Source organism: Callospermophilus lateralis, chromosome 3 (genome assembly GCF_048772815.1).
Source record: "Callospermophilus lateralis isolate mCalLat2 chromosome 3, mCalLat2.hap1, whole genome shotgun sequence".
In the NCBI taxonomy this organism is placed as follows: Eukaryota; Metazoa; Chordata; class Mammalia; order Rodentia; family Sciuridae; genus Callospermophilus; species Callospermophilus lateralis.
The window spans coordinates 166,364,601-166,379,288 of record NC_135307.1 but is presented as its reverse complement, the minus strand read 5'-3'; the positions used below and the strand labels follow the sequence as shown (position 1 = coordinate 166,379,288).

At 37.2% G+C, this 14,688-nt stretch overlaps 1 protein-coding gene across 2 annotated transcripts in view; it reads left to right on the top strand.

Moving 5' to 3' along the window:
* The window catches only part of Plcb1 (phospholipase C beta 1), a 707,068-nt gene that overhangs the window by 20,257 nt on the left and 672,123 nt on the right, over window positions 1–14,688 (top strand). For both annotated transcript variants that reach the window (XM_076851538.2, XM_076851539.2), the window contains exon 2: window positions 96–173. In XM_076851538.2, coding sequence (XP_076707653.2) covers window positions 96–173 — 78 coding nt within the window. The remainder of the gene's footprint in view (window positions 1–95; window positions 174–14,688) is intronic.

The following is a 14,688-nucleotide window of genomic DNA, read 5'->3' as shown; positions in this document are numbered from 1 at the left end:
TATCTCTTATCAGTTAGTCTTTCTTCAGTAACTCCTGAATGGGACTTTCCATAGTAATGTATGTTGACATACATGTTTTTTTCTTATATTTTTAGGACTCCACTATTGTTACTCCAATTATTTTGAGGACTGACCCTCAGGGATTTTTCTTTTACTGGACAGATCAAAATAAGGTAAGAAATGAGATATGTCTTTCATAATTTTTCCCATTATTATTGCTTTGCAAAATATCTATTTAATTGAATTATGTAAGTATATCCAGTTCACAGGTGCCTCTTAGGAATTTGTTTATAGATTCTGCTTCCAAAGAACAGCTGAGGTCAAATGTCTTAGGACTTTTCAAGAATACTGATTTTGAATCATTAGATTTGTTAAAACCCCAAATAATTGGTAATTTTCAGTTTTGCTTATATTATTTGTTAGGACAAGAATATGCAAATTATGAACTGGATTAGGTGTAGAACATAATTAGGCAGTGTTGCTGGTTGAAGTCCTTGCCCATGAAGAATGAAAAGAAATGATGAGAAAATCACTTTTGACCCAATGACCATAGCCTTGACTTTTCCTTTTCCTTTCTTCTCCCTTGTGTTGTTCATTAAGAATTCTTCCAGCATCAACAGGAATTTGGCCTTGATAATTTACTCATGTTAGAAAATCAAGGATAAGAGTCCTCTAACTTTTTCCTTCAGGTTTCAGAAGTCTTCCCAAATTAGCTTTTTTGCCCACAATACCAGGAATTTAATATCTCATTTATTATGAAACCAATTGATGATCCATACTGAATTATTAAAAAGTAGGATGTCTGAAGATCATAAGATTTATTTGAGGCTTAACAGGCATTTAGACGAGAATATTCATAGAAAGTGGTTATTATTTCAAAAGTTATTGGTGTAATTCTACCCTTGAACCTAAGAGGCACCAAATACAGAATATTTTCGTCCTCTGAGTACTGAGATTTGGAGATATGGGTTAGAGTGCCTTTGAAGTGCTAAATACATTTTGAAACCAATAGAATACCTTAGACTATCTGGGAGACCTAGGACTACTGGAGATGAGTGTCCAAAATGTTAACGCTTTCAAATCTCCTCATTAGATCTCTGGTATCCAAAGTTCCTGGAATTATCCCTCTCACCTTCCACCTTTGGGGCAATGTCAGTTAAATCTTTGAGCAGTGACTTGGAATGACCCTGTGCATTAGCAATTGTGCAGGGCAGGGCCTTGGGGAAAGGTTTTAGGGTACTGGAAAGTAATGTCTGGCCCCAGGGGCTAGTCCTGAATGGGTCCATTTACATATTACCCCAAAGGCAGATTTCAGCCTTGTGGTCCTAGAGTTATTTTCTAAATACTGTATGTGCATTCTGCAACCATCTGTGGCCACAGATGTGGGACTGAACATAGACTATGCTCATGTCAAAAATTGTGTTTGAGTAAGATTTCATATTTAATGTTCACGTTTATTACTGGGTGTGTTAATCACTTTGGCTTAGACATTATGTTTGGTTTCCTGCTGTTATGTATAAAACAATGGCTTGAAAGAGTTTTTTTTTTTTTTCTCCTCCAAACGCTATTTTTAGAGCTGTTGGAGCTATATTCCTGAAAGATATATTTATAATGCCTAGAGCTTTTCTTAAGGTTGGGTATTTGTACAAGAGACCAAACTGTCAGTTTGATTTTTCAACTTGTAAATCAAGCTTCTATAAAAGCAAGAGAAGATATTTTGGGATTTTTAAATAATTCATGGAGACTCAGTTAAGCATCCCTTGAAGACCAATCATAAATATTTCTTTGCTGAAGAGAAAGGGCTTAGGACCAAAGGTTCTTTGATGCACTTCTATTGTTCCATGAACCTGATATTTTGACCCATGCTTATTTTCAAATATGGGAAATTTTCTTTTAGCTTTTTTACACCAGCCTTTTTCTCTTGGTCCTAGTTATGTATTTGACCAATTGAAATAAGTAATGTGGGAGGCAATTCCTTTTATCTCTTTTCATGAATATTAATCTTATAGTTCTAGATAGAGATGGTACATTTCCCTTTTCCTTTTTAGATACCTAATTCATTACTCAGTCATTTTTCAGTTCAGAGGTTTACTTTTTGGTCAATGATTATATATCTTAGAATCTAAAAAATGAGGAGATGTAAGAAAAACAAACTTAATATGCTTTCAAGTTTGTCATTTTCTTTCTGGCTGTATGCCTAGTCCCGGAACCAGGACAAGAGATGCATTCTCTCTTAGGATATGGACTGTTATAGGAATGTGTTCTAGCAAATGCAGATTAGAAGAAATGGTGCACACAACAAACTTTGACACATCAAGCTTGTAATCAGCATTTTTGCATAAAACCATCTGATGGTTCTTGGTGGAATTGTACAATCATGATGTGACTTAGAGGAGTATTTTCATTATGATATATATATATTTTTTTCTGGCAAGTATTCTTAAGAATCTATTTCATGTTATTATAGTGATCCTATCTCAGAAAAAAAAATATGATACTTTTGTTTGGCCTTTGATGTTGCACACTCGTTTTCCATTGGTTGGGGACCTTTCATTGGTATTTATTATAATATGCCTCTTTTGACTTCTTCTTTTGACCTTTTTTTGTAACATCTTCCCTCTGTGGTTCATGATGCTTATACCAGAGCATTTTGATTAGCAATCACCTAAGCCTTGCATGCTTACAAGTGATTTGAGTGGCTTTAAGAAGTTCTTGCTAAAGAGTGTTATTAAAGAGAGCTTTCTTTTTCTAGCTTTGGGAAAAAAAAAAAACAAAAAACCAAAAACCGCCATTTGTACTGTCTAACTCCTGTCCTTCTCTGCTTATGGCTACATTGTACCTCTTACCTGAGCTCCCCCCATTCTAAGCTTTTGGCTTTTCCTTCATAGACAGTGACATGTTGCCTTCCCCAGCCCTTCCTTTGATGCGTCATCATCGAAATGATAGGTGCCAAAGAAGACAGCACAGATGAAAGATTTCAGAATTAAAAACCAGAGCTGGCAAGTCATTTTTAGGTAACTGAAATGGGTTTCAGTGAAACAGTGACAGGATTTGGGGCGTTGGTGGAAACAGATAAATATGAAAATCATTTTTAGGAAGAAATGTTCATACTTTTTAACCAGCTCTGGACTTATTTTGACAATTCTTCCCATTTATGGTTGGTTCTGTAAAATATTATTGAATAAAATTAGCAAATGCAGCTTTCTGAATATAACTATTTTGAGCACGGTGGTTTTTCTAGTGTAAATGTAGATTTATGTGAAGAGGATAAGTTTATTTCTAAGTCATGGGTGAGAAGGGGCTCCTGTCTAGCTGGAGTAGTGAAGTGCTGAATTTGGATATGACTTTTTTTGTTTTGTTTTGTTTTGGATCTATGCCATGTGGGTACCAGTAACCATATCAGGAAGTGTCAGCCATGAGAAGTATGTGACAAGATTCTGCAGCAGAGTTTTGAAGGAAAGACTGAAGCAGAAAAGAGGGTCAATGTGAAAGAGCTAACACCTTTCTGTAGGCCAAGGAAGGTACTAAACCTTCTCCTTGCAACTCGATGCCCTGCTTGTATGACAAGGTTGGTGTAAAAATAAAACAAGTTGCTACTAGTTCAGATCAGAAGTTCACTATAGTTTGGTAAATACTTCCTTGTATCCATAAAACAGGAGCTCAGGGGAAGGGAGGAGAAATCCACAATAAATTTTAAAATGAAAAACACACATTTTCAATGAAGGATTCTTACTACTTTCTTTGTTATAGATTTTTAATTTTGCAGATAATATAAAGATATCTTTTTGTTCTTGTTGGAGAGAAAGTATAAAGCAGTCTGAATATTCTCAAGCCACACCATGGTGAACCCCAGTCCTAATCCTTTTTCTGAAGTCTACTGGTAATGGCTTCTTGGTTTCTTCCTGGGTTTCATTATTTAATTTTTTTTTTTTTAGTTTTATTTCATCATTTTTTTTTTTTTTTTTGGAACTGGGTATTGAACCCAGAGTTCTCTACCACTGAGCTACATCCCTAGCCCTTTTATTTTATTTTTTATTTTGAGACAAGTTTTTGCTAAGTTGCTGAGGCTTGTGATCCTCCTACCTCAGCTTCCAGAATTGCTAGGATTATAGCCATGCACCACCATGCTTGTTTGGGTCTCCTTTTAATGAATCTGTTCGAGCATAAGTATGGAAATGTTTCATTCTGTTTTGTTTGTATTCACTTTTTTTAAATATATTTTTTTTAGTTGTTGATGGACCTTTATTTTATTTGCTTACTTATATCTGGTGTTGGGAATCGAATGCAGTACCTCAAACATACGAGGCAAGTGCTCTACCGCTGAGCCACAACTCCAGCCCCTGCATTCACTTTTTTTAAAAAAAAAATATGTATTTTTTAGTTGTAGTTGAACACAATACCATTATTTTATTTACTTATTTTTATGTGGTGCTGAAGATTGAACGCAGGGCCTCACGCGTGCTAAGCAAGCACTCTACCGCTAAGCCACAACCCCAGCCCCTGCATTCACTTTTGAACCAACTTTCATCCTGTTTTTTTTTTTTGTTGTTGTTGTTGTTTTTACTATTCCACAACTTGCTTTTTACTTCTCAGTATTTCTTATAGAAATTTTCATATGTGTATTTGCCTCATTCTTTTACATTACTCTATTGTATCCTAAAGAATAGATTGCTAACTTTTATTTGCTAATAAAAATGGTGAACCTTTGATGTTTATTTCTAATATGGAGCCATAGCCAGCAATACTATAATAGAGAGTGATAGCCTTGTCTGCATCTTTCTGAGTATATGGTCCAGGGGATCCCTAAGGGAGATGCTTAGAAGTGCAATTGCTGATTGAAGTCTATACATATCCAAAATTCTAGCTATTGGCTGTGTTGTGCATTGTATAACCCCCCTGTCTTAATATGAGAGAAACAGTTTTCTTAAATCTCACTAGCACTACTAGGAAACACTCTGATTTTTGCCAATCTGAAATAACAATTGTATCTCTTTGTTTTAATATGCCACAACCCGATTGGCTAGTCAACAATGTATATTTTCTTGCATGTTTTGGCTGGCCATTTCTGTTCCTTCTTACATAGATTGCCTGCCTATACCTCTTGCCCTTGTGATGGTAGTTCTCTTTGCATTCTGAGTGTTAATTCTGTAACTGTTATAAATGTTGCAAACTTCTTCCTGTCTGTGGCTTGTCTTGAATTTCTTAACATCAGATTCATGCATGACAAAAGATGGCTCAGAGCCTTAAACCTAATGCAGTCATATTTTAGTGTTCCTTTCCTGTTTTTCTACTCATCATACGTGTCACTGTCCTCATTATTAGTCTGTTTGTCTGGTTTTGTTTTCTGTGGTGCTAGAGATCCAACCACTGAGCTACATTCCCAGCCCTTAATCTTGGTTTTTAATCTATGTGTAATATATTTTGGTGGGAGGTAGAGTTCTCTAATTTCTTCAGATTATTAGTCCTGTGGGTTGGTGCTTCCTATAGTTTTTAGTTGTGGCCAGCTGCGGTAGCAACCCATAGCACGCCCCACACATTCTCTTCTTTTTACTCCTCGAGATTCAACCCCGGGGCTCTCTGCTGCAGAGTTCCTTTTCTTGTTTTATCTCAAGACAGGGTCTCGCTAAGTGTCTAAGTCTGGTCTGTAATTTGCAATCCTACTGCCTCAGCCTTCTGAGTTGATGGGATTACAAGCATGACCACCATGCCCAGCTAGCACCCCCTTTCTTGTGGCTTTCTTCCTGGCTTAGAGTGTGAAGCGTGGGGGAGGTGGGGTCTGCAGTGGCAAGATCCATCTGAGTCAGTGTTCCCATATGGTTCCTAGTGTGGGCACCTCCACCACTTGGTTTGATGGTCACGGAGTCTTTCATGTATTTCAGTGCCTGCAAACTTCTGCATTGTCATTTCCTACTTCATTCCTATTTATCTCCTGCCTTTTATACTTTCTGGTTCAACGAGTGCAAACATTATTGTTTACCCATGATCCTAGATTAAAGACATAAATTTATACCTGTGTATTTAGTCATTTCTAGGGACACAGGACAGGAGGGATTGGCTCTACCATCTGCTCCATCTGCCTGTCCTGTTCTGCTTTATGATTTTGCCTGAGACACCATTTGGGGATTCTTGTACAGAGCGATGATTAAGTTTCTATAAACGGCAACTATAGATCACTTTCTCTTAACCTTAAATTCCTATACAGAATTCAAAAACAAAGTTTAAAAGTTAAATATTTACCTAAGCCACAGTGACATTTCTCAGCATGAGTCCAGAGTTCAAAAAATATTTTAAATGATGTGTCATGAACCTCTACAAGAAGAGCTAGTGATTTCCTATTTAAAAAAAAAATACCCCATCAAGAACTACTGAGCACACATTTTATGAATGGTCATTTAGCAGAGGAGCTTCCTCTTTAGGACCCCCTTGTCTACTATATTCCGGAAACATCAGTTTTTGTCTTTCTTGTGTGAGACAAATGGAATAGGGGACTCTAGGGTTGACTGAGTGCTTGAAGGCATAATGAGGTAGTTAGAAATGAAGAAGATGAAGTTTATTTATTTTTATTTGTTAGCTATTCCCAAAGGCTGAAACAGTAACTGAAATTACCTTGGAAAGCAGCAAAATTCATGTGAAGATTGCTTTGTGAGGGCTGCAATTGTTCTTTGGCCTGGAGCACCTGTCTTTGCTGACTACCCAGCAGCATCAATGGATGAAGTCGTTTCCTTCACCTTCCCTGCATTTCCTTTGCTATTATTAGCAGTATCAATAACTAGAAGAGGCACAGTATTATGTCTGTGCCCTCGACCTTACTGCTGCATAGGACACTAGCTGGACACCAGTGGCCAGCCAGCTCCTGCATTCTTTTGCTCTTTTGGCCACGAGAGCTCACTTTGCCTTCTATGTAGCTGCTCAGAACTTTCTGGCAATTAACACTCGAACAGACCAAGAGGTGGTGCAACTCAGAAGTGTGTGTTTTATGGCATTGCACAGAGCATGCCTGTGGAGTGAAGCCCATTACCCCTAATGGTAACTGGCTTGATAAGTTACCTTGTATGTTATCCTTCCCTTTCTGTATCACTTCCTCACTACTAACGTGTCTGAAAACCACTTCTAAAATAAACTTCTTTTACTAGAATCCTTGTGCAGAAACTTCTTAATGTGGATACATAATGCTTAACAACTTAATACAGATATTTCCTGATTAGGGATGTAAGGGAATTCCTTGGGTAAAAAGTACTGGAACATATTAGGTGAATACTTTGTCTAAATCCAGGACTGGTTTTCCTAAAACAGTTTTAATTTGGGAAGCCTGAATCTGGTCACGAAAACAAGCTTTGAAGTTGTTGTAGCAGATGTGTGTTTGGGTTCTGGGTTTGCTGTCTACTTAATGAGTCAATTTCGGCAAATCTCCTGGACACTCAGTTTCTGCATCTGTAAGACAGGTATTGCTGTCTTAGAATTGTTGTGAAGGTTGAATATAAAACATGAAGTGCCTAGCATCATGCACACTACCTTCTAAACTCTCCTTCCTCTCTGCTGGCTTTTGTATAACAAATAATTAGTCTCCAACTAAACAGTTGTCCATAATTAATTCTTAAGGACCACAAATGTACTGTTTTGAAAACCAACTGATTGTTTATTTATGTATACATTTTTATTGCTTTTTTTTTCTTCTTCAAGGCAACAGTGACCTGTTTTCTGTTTAGACTCTTATGGTCTTTTGATCCAGAGCACTGAAGCTTAGATCTGTTTGGGCAAACAAGATGTTTATTTATGTATTTCATAATGTTTTGGGAACAGAGCCAGGGAAGGCAAAAGAAGGGATTTATTGCTTAAAAGACTTTTCCTCTGAGAATAATTTGCTAATAAATACTCCATCAGAGGTGAAAGTTTCTTAGACTACGGGGAACTTGAAACATCTTAAGGAACAAGCTTTAAGATGATTTAAAGAATTTTGATAGGAGAAAATGGTATTATTTACAAGAATTAAATGCCACCATGGTTGTCTGTGCCTTCTTTTCCTAAGATAACTGTTTTAGTATTATTACGGTTATTATTATAACAGTATTATTACATGGGCATCAGGTAGCTCTTTCTCATTCACACTGATTAGATCCTTAAAAATTAAACGTTTAGTGTTTTGAGCATAGTTTAAACAGATGTGGGTCAGATTGCTAGGAGAAAGTCTCTATTCCTCAGTTAGTACTTTTTGATACAAAAAATGGTATGAAACATTAAATTGGAAGAATAGGGAATTCATCTATGCATTGTTTATAAGTTTTGTTTCTTGCCACAGGGAAAATCCATTGTCCTTTATAGTGAACAGAATCACCAGATACGTGGGAGTGACATGAAGTTTTTCTCTCTTGTTGGAATTACAGATGTTGTAGATAGAGTATGCTAATTTAGTTGCTCTTGGGTTTATTTTCTTGCCAATTCGAGATTGTTTGATCCTCCTGATGGGGTCATATGGAGCTCTTTCTATGTTGAATCAGAAGATAAACCTCTTTTTGCCTTTTGGTAAAACAAAGTTTAGATCAATAGTTGAGTTATGTAAGCATTTACCTCCACCCCCCAACAAAGACTCAAATAATATACTTCATTATTTCATTCTATTTTTTGTATTTTATCATTCTTAATTTTATTTAAATGATTTAAAAAGGCAAAAAGGCAAACCCCAATTAAAGTAAATTATTGGGAAGTCAGTTCTTACATATAAGTAAGTTTCTCAAATCTAGGAAGGATTTGACATTTGCTAGTTCAGTTTTCACATACTTTTAAACTATTATTATTGTCATTGTCATTATCATTAGTACCAATAATAGCAAACACAGATATTGTTTTCTGCATGCCAAGCATCATTAATACATATGTGTGCAGTGTATATACATTTTTGGTATATATCTATATAGTACAGAAATTTGGTATGTAGAGAATATATTTATAGTGTATATGCAATCTATATATGCTATATGAATACTTTTATATTGTACATCTATTCCATCGATTCATAAACATATAGTGTATATAATAATATACATAAATATTATTATTTATGAACACAATATACTATAATATATATAACTATCCTGTAATGCATACATACTATTAAATCATTTTCATAAGCCTCTGAAGGACAAGACTATAATTATAAAGTGAATAAGTTGAAGTGCACACAGAGGTCATGTTCTGACCCTAAGTCCTATTGTTGGATAGTGGCAGAGTCAGGAGCAGAAACAAAGCAGGTAGCCTGACTGTGTAGCCTGGCTCTTACTTAAAAATCTGATAATTGTGTAATTTTGTTTACCTGAAGGTTTTTTTCCCATTAAATTTGTTCAAAAAAAGCAAGAAACCTCAGTAGGCATAATACATTTGCCTGGACAAGGCAAACTGTATGCAGAAGGGGTTCTCATTAATTCAATAAACTTCCTGAGCTGATGTGCACACTCTGCCTTTCCTGTCCAGGGCATAGCCTATTTTCCTGCTGAAGTAATCCTCCATATGAGTACTCACAGGCTCTGCTAGATTCTGAATTATTTGACAATGATTGCATAATATTCCCTATACTGTTCGTAATAAGGCAGGAAATTACTAGAATTTTTAAAAAATGTTTCTCAATATCCAAGAGTGAATCAAAATAGATTTTTCGGTTATATTCAGTTCATTAAAATTCATTTGCTTTCCCATTCCCTGAATGCTCCAGGTATTAGCCATTTGTTCTGTCTTTACTAAACACATCCTCAGCATTAACGTCCTGTTTGTGAACCTTTATGTTTTATTTTTCTAGATTCTATTAGATCAAGGCACTTTTTAAATTCCATAATTAATTAATTGAATTAGCTACATTTTTGAATAAGGGAATATGGAATTAAGAATAACCTTAAAGGTCTAAGGGTGTAGTTCAATGGTAGAGCACATACTTTTGGCGTGCTGAGGTCCCTAGTTCAGTCCCTAGCACATGTGTGAGCACGTGCGTGTGTGCACACACACACACATACACACATACACTACTTACAAAATTATTTCATTTTATATCTTAACTTTTATTATGAATACAAAGCCAGATGTTATCTTAAATCGCCACATCATGCCATTTCTTATCAGTTTGTAGAAACCCTTCCCTTATTGACACAGGTACCCAACCAGGGAGAATGATAATTGGCAGGTGTGACAGGAAGCTTGCCCTTTAGTAACCTCTACATCATACATTTGATAAAAGTGAAAGCACATTTCTTTCATTACAGTGTTTGGTTTTCACTCTGTCTTTTGTAGGGAGTGTGGATTGTGATGAGAATGATTTCACATGAAATTTCTCCCTGCTTTTGTGCCCAAACTCCCTCCTTTCTTAGGGACTGTGTCTGTAAACCGTGTTGCATCATGACAATCCATGTACCTGTGTGAATGAATGCTTCACTGAAAAGTTTTATGGGGCAGAACTAGTTGCTATACTGAGAAGCTAATGACTGTGCTGCTATACATAATGGATTCTATTTTTAGGTGAACATTTGTTCCTCTTGCATGGCTTCATTATGCAAGAGGACTGCAGTTCCAGGGCTATATTATGAATATTGAGGTATTAGAATCCAGAGTAGATGTGACCTGAGATATGTTGTGACTTTTGCATCAATTCGAGTCCTGACGTAGTTTATAACTAGACAGAAAAAAAAATTAAAACAAAGCACCAAAACAATTTTTGGTGTTTGTAAGTTGAATTCTTCCAGCAGCTGACACCCCAAGCTCAAGTGACTTATTCAGAAGATGACCTCGGGAAACATGGAAAGGGCAGTGGGGAAGTGAGAGAGTCAAGGGAAGGCAACCAGTGCAGGATGAGTTATCAGGTGAGTTACCTGGTAGACAAAGGAAGCTCCATCCTACTGAGAATCTTGGTAGACAGTGCAGGGAGTTCCATCAGTTCTCTTTAGTCAGTGGCTGAAGGCAGCTCTCTCAGGAGTATTGCTTCAGTTCTTCTGCCGGCTTCTCTTAGTGGCTCAGAGGGTTCCTGGCAAGTGAGGCCCAGGTTCTGAGAAAACCCTCAGACATAGTTACAGTTGGAAGCCATCAGTTGGCATGTGTGAGAGCACATGGGCACCACCAGTGCTGGCTATTCTGGGGGCTTTAATTTTCAATGAACCAGATTTCGTACATCTATACCCAAGGTGCAAACTAGAGTCTGGACCTGTTCATAAAGATCATGCTTAGTTTGCAGAATACCTTAAACACGTAAACATGAGTTTTCAGCGTTTAAAAACCTGGTGATTTAATTTGTAAATCTATGTTTAAAAAACAAAACAAAACAAACAAACAAAAAACCCAAACAGAAAAAATGAGGTCCTTAGTTCAGTCCCTAGCACATGTGTGAGCACATGCGCGCACACCCACACACATACACTACTTACAAAATTATTTCATTTTATATCTTAACTTTTATTTATGAATACAAAGCCAGATGTTATCTTAAATTGCCACATTATGTCATTTTTTATCCAACCCACAGCATCATACTCACCATGGCCACATTTAATTGGAGTAGAGCAGCAGCTGCCTGCTTTAGACAGAGTTTGGTACCAAATCTACCACATTCCTCACCAAGCTACCCTACCTAATTTATATGACCAACTTAGATGCTTGGGGGTAAATTTAAGGCTTCTGTGATAATATTCTGTACTGGAAGCTTCAGTAAACTAATGATTACAAAGCTTCATGTGAAATGTAGTTAATTCTGTCACAGTGTGCCTATTGGAGTACTATGGCAGAAAGAACTGAATTTTGTAGTGGAAAAAAAATGGTTGAAGGTTTGAGTATCCAGGTCCTGTTCTTAAGTGCCATAAGCAATTGATGCTCCAAGCCCTCTTCTTCTCTGTGAAATACGGATCTGAATTATAGGAGCCCTGAGGTCCCTCTCCACTGTAAAAGGCTATTATTCCAAAGTGACTTTCACGTGCAATTGTACTAGGTAAGATTTATAAATATAACTCCTTTCAAAAGAATTCAAGTTGAATTGGGCCATTGATCTAAGGGAAATAAGAATAGTGGGCTCTGGGATACCAAGCAGAGTGACTTCATTTAGTGGAACAAAGGGGATAAATTTCAACCCTAGCCCAAGGCAGTGAGTATTGTCTGGTATAGCCAACCAAAGTGGCTACCCCTTCCCTCAGCATAGAGTTGTGCTGTCTGTACCATATCATGTAGACATGTGGCTTTTTACATGTTCACTTTGATTAAGATAAAATACAATTAAAAACTCAGTTTTTTACTCATACTAGTCATGTTTTCAGTGCTTTAAAGCCATCTGTGGACACTTACAGTTATACACTTCCATCATGGTGGAAAATTCTTTTGGACATTGCTGCCTAGTTTGGATTGGGAATGACTCTTCAGAGCCAGTGCAGTTTCCTTGTAATAAAAAGTTTCCTTGAACGGATGGAGAAAGAACCATTCTGTCTTTTGCGGGATTCTGGTCTACAGGTATGTGATATCTGGACCTGCTTTTGTTATTTTGTTTTTGTGGAAGAATATGGTGATGTAGGTAGCTCAGACACTACTTTGGGAGCAGAAGAGGGAAGCTTACCCTGCAGAAGACATACCCGTTGCCTTAGTCTGTTTTGTATTTCTGTAGCAAGATACCTGAGGCTCGGTACTATATAAACTAAAGGGATTTATTTGGCCTTCAACAATTCTGGTGGCTGGTGGATCCAAGAATTGTGGCACCAGTGTCCTGGTGGGGGACACACCTGGTTGCATTACAACATGATTATTAAACTGACAGCATGTAGAAAGGGCCAAGTGCATGGGGTGTCCTTGTATTATAACAGTTTTCATGAAAACTCACTCCCTCCTGCTAGAATTATACCAATCCCTTCTGAGGTTGATGCCATTAGTGTCCTAATTAATTTGCCTCAGGCCCCTCCTCTTAAAGGTCTAATTACTTCCACATTGCAACACTAGGGACCCAGATTCTAACACATGAAGTTTTGGGGGGACACATGACAACCATATTTAAATCAGAGCACGAGTGATGAACCCAGTAGTTGGTTACATCATGTGAGATGCCAGATTTTCCATTTTAATTCCATAAGCTAATCAATCCCTTCATTTTCTAAGCCAGTTTAAGATGAGCGGTTTGTCACTTTCAAGATTGCAAACTGATATGCTGGACACTTATTTATTTGAAGGAAGACAGGGACTCATATATGAAGGATTCAGCTACATCTGCCCCTTGAACATGAAAGACAAATAAAAGAGGGGATAATATTTATGAACATAATATATACTCAGTGACTACAATTTCTTGCCTAAGACATTGCTGTCTTATATATTTTTCTAATTTGGGCTTTAGTTATCCATGATAACTTTATCAACTTCTCACTACCACAAGGGCAGGCTATTTCTTGAAAATCATGGAGAAAATTGCACAAATAATATGAGGCTTTGGCAATTTTGTATATGAACCTAATATTCTGTCTAGATTGTAACAGGAAGATTTGTAGGGAAGGAAAGTAAATTTATTGATAAACTGTTGTGTTGCAGATCTTGTGCTAGTGTGCTCAATGTGAAATATTTTATTGATGCATCATTAGGTTGCTTTTTCCATTTTGCATCAAGGAAAATGAGGCTATGGGTAGGTAGGGTAATTCTTTCCCTGGAAGGCTCTTTTGAACCCTGACAGTTTAGAATGAAGTGCTGTTGTCTGTGTTCAGGACTATCTCTGGCTTTCTTTTACTAAGGAAGAAATTAACACGTTGTGTTTATTTTGTCTAACTGCTTTTTCTTGCGCAATGGGACATTACCCAATTCATTTGGCATTTCTGGTATTCTGCTAGTATACAGTAGTCGCTCAATCAGTGTTTGTCAAATGAATTTGAAAGGCTGTGCAGCTTGTCTAAAGCTAGGGTTCACTAAGTGGTAGAAAGCTGGATCTGTCCAAAGCCAGTGCTCTCTCTTACCATTGCTCATTTGTTAAAACCTCCCTGATAAATCTCCACTGCCCCACTCTTGGCAATTTGTGTGAACTTCTACTTCCTGTAGAAGAGGGAAAGCACTGTAGGGCATCCCCACCTACTTCCTGCTGTCTGTCCCAGAGGCACAGCAGCTGCTCAGTCCCTTGTTTGCAACTGTATTTTTTTCCCCAGCCCATTTCCACCTCTTTGGTCCTGGACCCTAGTTTTTCTGTTATTTTACACTAGCATTTATTTCTTTTCCTATTATTTGTGTTAACAGTATTTCCCCTGTAGCCAGATGTGTACCATCAATATTTAACATGACGTGCCACTTGTATATTAAATAGAAACCCTACACTCTCTCTGGACCCTCATGCTTGCTTTTCCTTTTATCGTCTTCATTCTCAGCAAACTTCTGAAAAGACTTGCTTATGTTCTCCTTTTCACTTGCTCCTCAATTCATATCAACCTGGATTCTGTTCCTTTCCCTTCTCCAAACTCCTTTTCCTAAACCCACCAGTGACTTTCACATTTTGAAACATATTGACCCTTTTTAATTCTCTTGGTGCTTGACCTTGCATCAGGATTTTATATATTCTAATTTCTTGACTTATAGTCCGGTTTCACATTATCATCCAGTACCCTGTCCCTGACATAACTGAAATCAAGCATTTTCATGATTGGTACCCTGCCTTTCCTACTTTCATGCCTGACCTGGTCCTGCTGAGTTACTAGGTACTACCTTCCTCTG